At 43.1% G+C, this 13,619-nt stretch overlaps 1 protein-coding gene across 2 annotated transcripts in view; it reads left to right on the forward strand.

The window, feature by feature from the left end:
* Positions 1 to 13,619, forward strand: part of ADAM12 (ADAM metallopeptidase domain 12) — a 380,840-nt gene that overhangs the window by 287,849 nt on the left and 79,372 nt on the right. For both annotated transcript variants that reach the window (XM_033179262.1, XM_033179270.1), the window contains exons 9-11: positions 2,837 to 3,006; positions 5,873 to 5,957; positions 9,748 to 9,896. In XM_033179262.1, coding sequence (XP_033035153.1) covers positions 2,837 to 3,006; positions 5,873 to 5,957; positions 9,748 to 9,896 — 404 coding nt within the window. The remainder of the gene's footprint in view (positions 1 to 2,836; positions 3,007 to 5,872; positions 5,958 to 9,747; positions 9,897 to 13,619) is intronic.

The following is a 13,619-nucleotide window of genomic DNA, read 5'->3' on the forward strand; positions in this document are numbered from 1 at the left end:
CCCTCATTAGACCCCAGGGGATTCTGCCTCACTGTTTCTTCCCGAAAGCCTCCAGTGCAGTGTCCCTGGACTTCCTATATGCACCACTGCTTGGCAGTTCACTCTATTGGAGTTAACTGAACTGACAGCTCAGTGTGCCATGCCTTAAGCTCCTGGTGACCTCTGAGCATTTGGGTAGCAGGAGTGAGGGCATCCTAATCCTTGCTGTCTCTGCCACTGCCGGCCCAGCCCACAGCAAGAGGCAAACAAATATTTGTTACTGTTGTGTAAACAGGTGAATCGCTTCAGCTGGGTCTCTGACTGCGTCCACATACGTTCTGGGCTTTGTAAGTCAGGCAGGCAGCTGCCAAGCTCCATTTGTACCACACAGGGCCGTGAGCTTCTCTCTGGGCCTGGGGTCACAGTGGACCATCTTGGAAGGGAGTCTTAGCGCTCACAGAAGACGGCAGTGTTACCTAGTGGTTTCAAACATGAGCATCAGGGTTAGCTGGCCTGTGTTCCAATCCCAGCCATGGAGGCACAATCTTAAGTCACCTGACTTCTCCAAGCCTCCGTGTCTTTGACTATAAAACAGAAATAATAATAATTCTAAACTCATAGAGTTATTTTCAGGATTAAGTCACAGCACAGAAACCACCATGGCATCATGCCTGTGATGTAGTAATGCTCACAAAACATTAGCTGTGGTGGTGGTTATTAGGAAGAGTCAAAAGGAACCCGTCAGCAGCCCTGGAAAGAACTTTCAGAGCAGGCAGTAAAGGCATCATGTATGATAACTTGATGTGAGTTTAGCGTCTATGACAGTCAAACAATGGCACTGATTTTGGAGAGGGGAGATTGTCTGTTATATTACTACTAAGTATGAAATCTGTTCTATGGATGTGGTTTGAGAGGCCTAGTAGGCGGAAATGCAAAACCCATCATTATCATGAAAAGCTCCTTGATTAGGAAGCAGCAAACCTAGCACTGAGGAATGATGACAATTAGTCCTTTGCAGACCTTCATTACTGCCTCCATGCAACACTCCTGGGAGGCAAACCCTAATGTCTCCTTCCCAGATGACAACCCTGAGCCCACGCAAGGTGGCTGACTCCGAGGACGTCTCTTAGCAAGCTGGTATAGGCATCAGCATTGGATCACCTCCGTTTCTGCTTTCTGATCACTGTTACCTTTGTATATAATAGAGCTGAAAATGTAATCTCTCAGTGAACAGCAGCCAAACATGTGCATTGAGAGTTCCAGAGCCAGCCAGGAATTTATTTTTGCCCCGGAAGCCTGGGCTGGGAGTTTGCAAGTAGATGGCGTGGGCCATGCAATTCTTGATTGAAAACAAACTGTTGGACTGTGTTGCAGTCATGTAATTGTCTCGTTAACTCATTAATGTAGTGTCTGTAATTGTGATCTGTTTGAAACCAAGTTGGACCAATGCAATCCGCATATATTCTGCGATGCAGTTTGTACCCCGGTCATATTCTCCTGCTAACCCAATGCTCACCAGATGACTGTGGGGACCAGCAAGGGAAAAGATGAGCTTGCCTTATGTGGGTTAGAATCTAGGGTCAGATGTTCAACTTTGAGGATTTTCTTGTACTTTAGTTCACCATGTTGGAATGGTGCCTAACTAGCAAATGCAGAACTTCTATAAGTTTTGTTATTGGCCAGATGCTTCTGGCAACTGAGAATAGGACCTGCTTTTATCTGGTGCTTGGCTTTGGTTGCTATCACTAGCCACCCTTTTCTCCTTGGCTACCTGGGATCTCAGATGAGGGCTTTCTCCCTGTGTGCTGCCTCATACACCAGGGGCATTGAAAGATTTGACAGCCAACCAGGTGACACCATGTCCTCACCCCCTCAGCCATGAGCACAAAGCCATCTCCTTGTCTATGTGATGCCTGTGAGGACAGTGGGTAGGTCATACCTCTACCCTGACCCCTCATGCCGGCCCTCTGAAGTCCTATGAGACAAAGCCATCCCTTAATCCCTGGAGGAGTTGCTTTGCTCTGCTCTGACCCAGGACGACCTGCCTGTAGGTGTAGTCAGGTATGGGCTGTAGGCTGAAGTCAGGAACACCCAAAGATGGTGGGGGCAGGCAGGGGAGTGACAAGTCTTGCTCTCAGTGCTGTGCCAGCTGCTTTGTTTCACAGGCCCGTAAAAGAGGAGCTTCATTTAACAGATCTTTCCATGACAGTGTTGGTGAGCTAACTTCTGGCTGTTGGGAGGAGAGTCATTCATGTTCCTGAAGAAGGACGCTGTTTATGCCTTCATTATTCTGAAAGATACTGACTTCTTAATTTCATTAAAACCTTCTACGTTGATTATAGGTGACAGAATATGATAGTGTTGGCCAAGGCGGAGACTTTGCTGAAAAATTAATACAGATTCATTTTCAGTAACTCACAAGCAGAACATTTTGCTCAAAATGAACAAGTTATTGTCCTTGACAGAAGCATCTGAAAGATCCTAATTTGCTTATTGTTTCACTCGCAGTGGATATTCACTGGCCATCTTTAGCTATAATAGACATCTGTATGTACATTTTAAATCACCAATGAATCATCTGAAATGTGTGCTTCCATACAAATGTGAGCAGACAGTACAAAGCTAATCCCTTCAGCATCTCATTGGCCAACCTTTGAGAAGCTAGTTAATGCATCACTTTGCGTTAGGCACTGCAAATATTTCTTAAATTCCAACACCACAAGCACCAAAGAGCACAGAGATATTTTTCTCACCTGTGTCAGTGAACCTCAAATAACGCAAATCTGTTCTAATTTTCATTTCGAGTTTTCATTAACGTGATCCCAACTCCAGTGCCAGTTTTGCCTGTTTCGCCCAGTTTTACAGACCACTGAACATTCGGGTCGTGTTGGTAGGCGTGGAAGTGTGGAATGACATCGACAAATGCTCTGTCAGTCAGGACCCGTTCAGCAGCCTCCATGAATTTCTGGACTGGAGGAAAATGAAGCTTCTGCCTCGCAAATCCCATGACAACGCGCAGCTTGTCAGGTAGGGAGTTCCGTCTTCTGTCTGCTTCGAAACAAGAGTGCCCTCGGCAAAGCCCTTAGTTTCACCTGTACAGCCCCGGGAGCTGCCACCTTTCTGCAGAGTGCACTGCCTTGTACAAGGGGGCTTCTCAGCTCACACCAGGGGGGCAGATGCCACCCTCACCTGAAACTGAGGGTCTGTTACAAAAGTCTCCCTCTGAACACCCTGAGAAGCCTGTCCCTCTACAGAATTTTCATTTCCTTCTTCCAGAACCTGGACATTTTATTCTATACCAATTTTTCTGATTTTAGCTGTGATGTAAAGTTGTTCTGAGTAGCCCTTTTTTTTGTTTTGTTTTTTGTTTGTTTGTTTTGAGACGGAGTCTCTCTCTGTCGCCAGGCTGGAGTGCAGTGGCGTGATCTCAGCTCACTGCAACCTCCGACTCCCTGGTTTAAGCGATTCTCCTGCCTCAGCCTCCCGAGTAGCTGGGATTACAGGCAAGTGCCACCACGCCCGGCTAATTTTTGTATTTTTTTTTTTTTCTTTTTTTTTGGTAGAGACAGGGTTTCACCATGTTGGCCAGGATGGTCTCGATCTCCTGACCTCGTGATCCACCCGCCTCGGCCTCCCAAAGTGCTGGGATTACAGGCATGAGCCACTACGTCTGACCAAGTAGCCTGTTTTTAAAGATTCATCATTATTAGTGGAAAATGGGTGTTTATACAAGATCTAAGGACAGTACTTTGGGTGAACATTGTCAGATTCCTGGAGGGAAAAAAGACTTCACTCCTCCTCCTGTTGTGGCTGTGACTCTTTGATTTTCTAGATGAGAGACTATCAGGAAGTATAGCACATTTACCTTGTGTTCCCTCTTTCAATCAATATGCATCAAGTACCTATTAGGAACCAAACAGTGTTTGGGGGGCTTTGAACACCGTGGTGACCAACACTGTAAATCTCCCTCCTCTCAGAAGTCTCCACTCTCCTGAGAGACAATGAGAAAGAGGACAATTTCAGTGTAATCAACTGGAAGATGATAAACTAAGGGAAAGCATAGCTCTATTATAATTATAGCACAAAAATTGGTGGGATGATCTTACAACAATCTAAATTAGTATGAAGTAGATGTTTCTAGAAGCGACAATTTTTTTTATTTGCTTTTTTTATTATACTTTAAGTCTAGGGTACATGTGCACAATGTGCAGGTTTGTTACATATGTATACATGTGCCATGTTGGTGTGCTGCACCCATTAACTCGTCATTTACATTAGGTGTATCTCCTAATGCTATCCCTTCCCACTCCCCCCTCCCCATGGCAGGCCCCGGTGTGTGATGTTCCCCACCCTGTGTCCAAGTGTTCTCATCATTCAATTCCCACCTATGAGTGAGAACATGCGGTGTTTGGTTTTCTGTCCTTGCGATAGTTTGCTCAGAATGATGGTTTCCAGAGAAGCGACACATTTTTAAATCCTTAAATACTTTGTGCCACTCTTCTTTTGTTGTCACGTGGCTTATAGCAGAGAAAAGGACACCTTCTGAGACAGAGGCTCTTTCCCTTGACAAACCCAAGGTAGCTATTGAACATTTGTGGAAAGTTTAAAAAACCAGTCCTACCCCATTGTCACTTTAGAAAATGCCTACGTCTGAACTGAGGCTGTTGGCATTCCTTAGTAACTTACTTCGGCCATTTTCACAGGGTTCCCCCCTGCCCCCACCCTTGGATATTTGTGGTTGCCTCACATTTTATGCATTGATTAGTCTTGAACTACTAAAAGTACATTTTGTGTATTTCGAGTCAGAGTGTTTTGATATTTTTCCCAAATGGACTCTGTCCAACTTGAACATCTGGAAATAAATTATCTTATGTAACCTTATTATTTATATACGTATATAATTGTATCTGTTCATGTAGTCTATATAGATGTAAATAAAGGCCGAAATTTCTACTACTGTAAATATAAGTATAGTGGGATAGGTGGATAGAGAGGCAGGGAAGGAGAGAGGGAGGGAGGAAGAGAGGAAGGGAGGGAGGGAGAAGGTTCTATATATACTTACCACTTTCGGTTCAATTGACCATAACTAAAATATCTAACTTTTCAAACAATATATCTGTATACATACATGGCCAAGAGTATTGGCAAGTCATTTGACTCCTTTAAAGGAAATTCAACAAATACAACGTTTTCTTTTTCACGCATGAGGTTGGAATTAACAGCACTTGTGTTCAGCAGGCCCTTGGTGTCATTAGAGTCATGATCAGGTTAAGATTCCAGATAGAAGGACAACTGCATTGAAGCCATGAAGTCCCCTTCCAGAAGCTTCCTGCCTAGGTGCCAAGGTTTTGCGGGTGCTCACTTGTTCTACACTGGCTCCAGGGTTGATAATTTTTCTGCCAATTCCAATTTTGCAAGCGATCTCAGCAGGACATTTTGAAGGAGTTTTGGTGTCTGGCGGAACTGTAGTAAGTTATCCAGGAAAGCAGTTAAGCTACAGGGAAAATCTGGTAAACCATCTAATGCATTTCTTTTAGTTAACAGTGATTCTCTGTGACTATTTTCAGCCTTTCCATCAGCAGACATTGTTTAAATGGAGCAGCTTCCTACAGTCCATTAGGAAATAGGCAGATTTCAACTCATAAGTACAAAAGTAATAACTGGTTGTCATCTGAGTCTTGAAAACAAAACTCTAAAAGATGATGGAAACATGATGCAACTGCAGAAATAAAATTTTCAGGGAAAAAAGATAAAATCACATGTGAATATACCCTCATACAGCTGTTTTTATTTTTGCATATTTTATTGCAGGAATATCCAACAGAATTTTTAAATATTAGAGAATGCCCCCATTCTAATTTGATTAAAGAAAGTCCTCTCTTTTATTTCCTAGTGGGGTTTATTTCCAAGGGACCATCATCGGCATGGCCCCAATCATGAGCATGTGCACGGCGGAACAGTCTGGGGGAATTGTCATGGTAAGCCAAGGGCATTGGGAGCTGGTTCCCCTTGTTAATGATTCCCCAGGAAGTCACTACTTTTATCAGACTTTGTGAAGATAGACCCTTTCCTTTAATGCTTTTTAGATTTAACTCTGTTTTTACTCTAGCTATATTTATAATTTTATATATCCCACAGTATTTTAGGAACTGTTTAAAAGCAAATTGCACACAGGAAAGGTGGGCGTGTAAAATAGCCCAGCAGAGGCAAGCCTACCTCTTTTGTGGAGAAACATTTTCAACTGGGACTTTCCAACCCAGGAATTCCTCCCAGCACTGGGGTGAGCCAGGGCATTGGGGTTGCCCTCATCATGCAGCTGTTGGGACGCCCTGTGGTCTCACCAGACATTCCCATTTGAATTTTTTTCTGATGGTTCTGTCTCCAAGCCCAATGGCCCAAAGTCTGAGGTTTTTAGCTCTTTACCACTGCAAATGCTTTACATACCTTCTGGCCAGTATACAATTTGTCTTTAAAATAACCTTATTCTTGGAAGTCAGAAACCCTGGTTTATTGCTTTACAAGGATCATTTTGTCATATATAAGCTATATATGTTTGGGAAAGGAAATACAATGGGAAGACTATTTGGGACTCTTTATGAATGTAGGAGGGAGGTAGCTTTGACAGGCTTGCCCAGCAGGGGGCTTGTGCTCCACTTCATCAGATAACTAAAGGAGAGGTTTTCACCCTATGTTGTCCCCATTCTGAAAATTTAGTGTCTCCTCTGCACCAGACCCCAGACAGGGAGTATCCTCAGAGACCATTCCTCCATCTCCATTAAACAAACAGAACCCTGCCCTCCCAAGAAACTGAGTTCCTCCATGTTTTCTGAACAGAACATGTGTGAATGTTCGGTTGTATTACATGGTGGAAGGAGTTATGTTCGGCTGACAATGACTTTCTCTCCACATACTGCCTAACCAGATCTTCTTCATGAATATACGGAACCAACATTTCCCTCCTCTCTGGGTTCAGAGATTGGTCTTTAATGTAAGCCTGCACTAAGGGTCAAAGCTGCGTGGAGGGATTGCCTCTGCTTACTGGTTTCTGGCTTGAGCGGTGACTCCCTTGTTTTCTGTGGACCTGGAGGCCCTGCATGTGATCTCCACCATGGCAGTCCTTGGCATGTTTGGTTTTTGTTGATGCCAGGTTCATTTCAAGTCAGATCCCAACTCTATTTTTACAGAGCAGACTGCACATTTTTAAGAGGGAATAATTTTCTGTTTCATGGTTCCATGGTCAGTTGCTACTGACTTTGCCACTTAAAGTTGGCATCATATTTTTTTTAGAGCTGAAACTCAGTTCTTCATAAGCATGGTAAGTTCTGCTGCTGTGCAGTGCTGAAATGGGCCTGCTAAGAGGAAGGAAGCAATGTAGCAAGGAAGCAGAGATCCTCATAAAATTGAAAATAGGATTGTAGTGCCATTTCTGTATTTTTCAAAATACAGCAAATCATTAATTTTAGTAACTAAAAGTCATTCCTTTATAGCTAACTGGCCTAAAACAGCCTTGGTTTGGAAATAATATTAATGGCATGAATAAAGAGATTTTTTTTTTCTTACTACAAATGTAAACTGTTTATCAAGGTCTCTTAAGAGACATTCTGTTTATAGTCATTGATGCATGACAGAATGTAAAACAATCTGGCAACTAAAAACTAAGACATTCAATGACACAAAAGAATCAGAAGAATATTTTTTAATGATAAATTCCTTGAATTTTGTGCCAGAGCATGCTAACTTCAGCCCCCATGTTCTTAGACTGACTACATTCTCTTCACCATTGTGTTATTTTTGAGAACCCATTTCCTGAAACATATTTGTAAAGATTCCTACAACAGGAACTCTAAAATCTAAACAAAGTAATTTATTAGGAATTTCATCTTGGTTCCTTGGCATGCCATTGTTTTCTTAGACTGAAGGCTTGTTGTAAACACTGTCAACACACCTGTTAAGATCTTGCATGAGCACACTTTTATCCAGGAGCCTCACACAGACTGTCTGTATCGGTGTGCTCTCTGAAATGCAGTATCATATTTGTTTTAGCCCATTTTCTGTTGATTCTAACAGAATACTTGAAACCAGGTAATTTATAAAGAAAGGGAATTTATTTCTTACAGTTACAGAGGCCGAGAAGTTCAAGGTAGAGGGGCACACCTGATAGGGCTTCTTGTGGGTGAGGACTCTCTAAAGAGTCCCAAGGCAGTGCAGGGCATCACATGGCAAGGGAGCTGAACGAACTAGCTCAGGTCCCTCTTCTACTTATAAAGCCACTGGTCCCACTCTCATGATAACCCATGAATGCATTAACCCATTAGTCCATTAATCCATGAATGGATTAATACATTATGAGGGCAGAGTCCTCATGACCCAAACCCTTTTTTTTTTTTGAGACAAAGTCTCACTCTGTTGCCCAGGCTGGAGTGCAGTGGCACGATCTCAGCTCACTGCAAGCTCCGCCTCCCGGGTTCATGCCGTTCTCTTGCCTCAGCCTTCTGAGTAGCTGGGACTACAGGTGCCCGCCACCGTGCCTGGCTAATTTTTTGTATTTTTAGTAGAGACAGGGTTTCACCGTGTTAGCCAGGATGGTCTTGATCTCCTGACCTCGTGATCCACCCACCTCGGCCTCCCAAAGTGCTGGGATTACAGGCGTGAGCCACTGGGCCTGACCTGACTCAGTCACTTCTTAAAGGCCCCACATCCAATACTGCCATACTGGGATTAAGCTTCAGCATGCATTTTGGAGGGAACAGACATTCAAACCATAGCAGCACTGTTTCTTGGAAAACATCTTATCTCTTTCCTAAGTAGCACAAAGCAAGATTCAAACAACGTACTTTCCTTACTCCATGGTATACAGGCCTTTTCAGGAATGTTGTATGTAGGCACTGTTTCTGTAGATCATATACACTAATTAATTTCAGTTTGTAAAAGTTAAGTAACTATGTTTTTTAATTAATTTCTAGTATCTGTTTGAGCCAAGCCATCCAGGCACTCCACTAAGTTAGGGGTGGCCAAGTAGTGCTTGCTGAATGGAGAAACCACCTTCCACATCCAAGCAAAAGGTTAATGAACCCCAGTCACAAGAGTCAAAGGATCGGGACACCTCCCATTTCCAAAGTCTGCCTAGCAACACAAAGGACCAGCAAGAATAAGATATAACTGAATTACAATCTTAAGTGAATGGCTCTTCAAACAGATGACTCAGTGTGGTCAGATTTAGTATGAAGTATTGTGAAATTTTCCAACTATCCTCCCCAACTAAGCACACAGGAAGAGGCAGGCTCAATGACAAGCTCTTAGAGCTCATTTAAAATGTCACAAAGCCTGCTTGCACCTGTCACCTTTATATCAGCATCATCTCAATCAAAGGTAAAATGATACTTCTGTTGCCCATGAAGGAATGAGCTTTTCCTATGATGCAGAATGACTTTTTGCTTCATTCAATGGAAGAGTTTTATGGGGCAATTGTAGGAAGCAGGATGGAGACCTGCCTTGAAGATGTCATATAAAAACATAAAGAATCACACAGGTATACGTGCGGCATACAGACATTCCTCAGCAGAAAGGACCCCAAACTGGCTTAACTGAAATGTCGAATTATATCTTTTTTAAGTTTAAACTAAATGATAGCATTTTACCTTGGTCCCTTATAAGGAATTACATTAAGTCAAATGTTAATGAAAGGTATATTTCTGGAGGGAGGGAGGCCTGGGAAATAAGGCCAAGGAGACATGAATTATACACCTGTGCTTTTGTGTTTTCTTTGAGGACCATTCAGACAGCCCCCTTGGTGCAGCCGTGACCCTCGCACATGAGCTGGGCCACAATTTCGGGATGAATCATGATACACTGGAGAGGGGCTGTAGCTGTCAAATGGCGGCTGAGAAAGGAGGCTGCATCATGAACCCTTCCACTGGGCAAGTACCCATCGCTTCCATCTGCTTTGAGAGTGTGCATAGCTTGAAGTGTGTCTTGGGAACCAGATGAGTCCCTGGTTTTCTGTCAGAGCACCCAGGGAAGCTTCCAAAAAGTAATTCCTTCCCAAGTAGCAAGAGTGGCCTGTGCTACTCCAGAGAGCCATGGGCAGCCAGATGGCAATGCTACATGGTGTGAGGGCTGACCTCTTCCTTGAGGAATGGTGGGGATGGATGCTGTCTGTGTTTAGAAATCACTAATTAGCTTCCTGTCCCAGCAAGTGTTTTTTATTTGAGCCTACGGCTCCAGCTGCCAGGCAGTCCCAGGAGCCAGCCATCTGAAAGCCTGGGCAGAGTGGAGATGGGCCACATGTAAACTCACTGGGCAGAGTGGAGATGGGCCACATGTAAACTCACTGGGCAGAGTGGAGATGGGCCACATGTCTTTAGAGGGTGCTGGGTGGAAGGTGTTTCTTTCCCGGGGGTTGGCCCTAGGGTGTCTCTGAAGTCAGTAGCTTAGGGGTTTGTGGTGTCTCTGCCTCTGACATCATATCACCTTACCAGATCTTAGAGGTTTAAATGAAATGATTTCTCTGCTTTGGTAAATTATGATGCTCTTCCTTATTTAATGCTTTCCTGACTCTCCCGACTTGGCTCAACCAGAAAAGAGCAAGACAGTTCCATTATTTGGAGTGTTCAAATGAAGTGGAAACAGATGCACCTTGGATTAGAGATTAGATGATTAGACTGATTGGAGATTCAGATGTGTTCTTATATCTCTAAAGAGCCTATCCCAAACTAGAACTTTGTGCTAGTTTAAGAAGATTCTCAATAGTAAGGGGAAGCATGTGCTGGATACAATGCTATCTTCTTTCTTATACCTTGAAACCTTATAAACACTGACTTTCATGGAACATTCCAGCCCAAGCTTGCTTTCTGGGTTTCCTGAAAGGAGACACTGGGGCGAGAGGCAAGTGCCCTGAGCAGCCCTACGACTCATCTCTCTGAAGACTTGCTGGCCAGGGGACAAGCATGGTGTGAGGGGATACCTGCTAATGCAGTTTAAAAGACCCAGTAGAGGGAGGAATTTTTAAAGAATGTGTCTGTGCTTTTTCAAGCAATAGCCTTGTGGGCCTCCTGGGAAATCGTTTGTAGGGCATTGAGTTGCCCTTGAAACAAGGACTGGACAGAACCACACAGCTCATCAGGGTATTGTCATTTCATGCGAGCCATCAGGAGGCATCTTCTCACAGCAAGTGACTGACTCTTCATGTTCATCACCCCCATTTGCACAGAGCCTTCAGGGGCATCTTTCTGCTCGTGGTTCCCTCTGAAGCATAATTCAAGGGAGTCACCAAGTCTTTGTTGAGGAAGTGGCTCTGTGAGTGTGTAATGACAGAAACCAAGGATCTGTGCACAAAGTGAAAGTACCACCCAATAGGAACTGAAATATTGCAAAACTCAAGATACTAACAAATGTGTCTCTCCAAAAGGGAGGCCAACCCTAAAAAGTAATATGTTCCTAAGTCACTGAAGGTGTCTGAGCAGAGGCACAATCATTGTTTGCTGGACATTTGGGGCAAAGATTTCCTTTTTAGAGTATAAGGTTGGGCCAAGGACCTGTAGATGCCTTCTGTTTCCAACATTTCCCAAGCCCTGATCGCGACGCTGGGCCACACACTGGGTGACTTTCAGAGAGCGAGTTATGCAGGAGACTGACATGCAATTGAGTGGCCTTCGTGTTTTCTCCCCCTTGATGAACTCATAGCCATAGAAAATACACTCTGTGTCTAATTTCCCGATCATCAAATGGGCACAAATACATTAGCCTATGGGCCTCCAGAAATGGTTTCCCATGACTAAGAAGATCATATTGTTAATATTGTTAATGTTTTTTAATTATTGAGAAACCAATGGAAGACAGGAAAATCTAGATCAAGAACACTGGACTTGAAGAGATCTGGTTGTCCCAATTCTCACACCATTTAAAAAAATAATGTAGGCAGATTAGTAACCCCCTGGCTCTTACATTCCTCATCAGTAAGATGAGTGAGTTGGTCTTCATCCATCCAACCATCCATCCATCCACCCATCCACCCTTCCTTCCTCCTTTCTTTCCATCTCTCTCCACCCACTTGTTCACATATTAAACAAATATTTTTGACCCCTGTGCTTGTGGGGAGGAATGCATAGATGAGGAAGACTCTACAGCTCTAAAATTTATATAATTCTGAAGGCACAGTAGCAAGGCATATTTTCTGGCACTCTATATGGTTTTATCTAAATCCTTTCCAATTGGAAAGTCTTCATGGCAGTGCTGAAGAATGCAAGTCAGATTGCCCCGGAGATATTCGAACACCATAGGTAGAAATGGTATTGTCAAGAGCTCAGCAAATCATTTAAAAGGCTTTTTTTCCCCCTTACCAGGGGTTTGCTAATAGCCTTTATTTGATTTATACCATATTAGCAATTTCTGAGTTTTCTCTTTTGCTGAGCTTGTGCTTTTGTGTAAATCTTTTCTATTTGCTTCTCATTTATGATCCCACATTCCTGTCCAGAGAGTGGTGTTTTTAATTTTCTCAGATGGAAAGCAACTTCCTAAGCAAGTAGGTGAATTAATCACAAAAGCCCACAGTGAGGGGGAGGTCGAGCGGCCCAGTCAACTCTCAGTCATCCATCACCCATGGTGGAGATTTCCCGGCTGCTCTGGTATTATCTCAAAGTGGTGGTTCTCTTACCTCATAGTGTCTCCGAGAGAGTAGGAGAATGGACTCAATGAGATCACATGTCTGTAAATTGTAAATCATTCCACAAAGGTGGTATATTATTACTTAGCTTACAGGGATGTTGGAGTTATCAAAAAGTTAAAGGCTTTTTTCAGAATTCCTACTCATCATTGCTGGAAAGACTCCCAGTGCCCTTAGCAGTCATTCAGCAGCATGTCCACAGTTTCTGTGTGATGGCTCATTTTAAACTGGCCCACATCCAAACACCAGCCTGCCTCTGTCTTCCTCCTCCCACTACTGATGGAGGCTTGGGGATGTCAGTTAAATTCAGTCTCAGCTCCAAAGGTGATTCAGAGACGAATCAGTAACTGCTTTAATGATGTTAACATCTCAGAATCAAAAAGAACCAAGTATTGTAGATGGCTTAAAGGCGAAAAGTATATCCCCTCATATACCTTGTTTATTCTTTATCAAAACGTTCCAAAATTCTAACTCTGAAAACATTAACCAACTGCTATCACTGACAAATGGGACCTGAGGCCTGTAAATACGAGGATAGAGTCCTATTTCAACCTGAGTCTTACGTGACTTCAGTTGCACATTGCAGGGATGGTTGGAGGGGGTTCCTTATGGATTGTATCATTAATTACTGCAAGGCTTTCAGTGTGTGTGAGAGTGTGTGTTTTATGTCTGAACATTTAAGACCTGTCTTGGAAGTGACTCTTTGGCAAAAGCAGTATCTGGGAATTCATGTGGGAGTTTAACTCAGTTGAGTTTATCCATTAATGAGCTTGGGATCCTTGGTCTTAGGGAGATGAGGGTTACGTATGCTGCATTTATAGGAGTAAGAAAATTGTGAATGATTTGAACGCTCATAGCAAAGAATATTTACCATAAATAGTAAATGTCACTTCCTAGAGTAGGAAAAAAGGCAATATTAACATTCAAAAAATTACTCTTACAGATTCCTTTTTTTTTTTTTTTTTTTTTTTTTGCAGAA

This window comes from Trachypithecus francoisi, unplaced genomic scaffold (assembly GCF_009764315.1).
Source record: "Trachypithecus francoisi isolate TF-2019V2 unplaced genomic scaffold, Tfra_2.0 Contig01579, whole genome shotgun sequence".
Lineage (NCBI taxonomy): Eukaryota > Metazoa > Chordata > Mammalia > Primates > Cercopithecidae > Trachypithecus > Trachypithecus francoisi.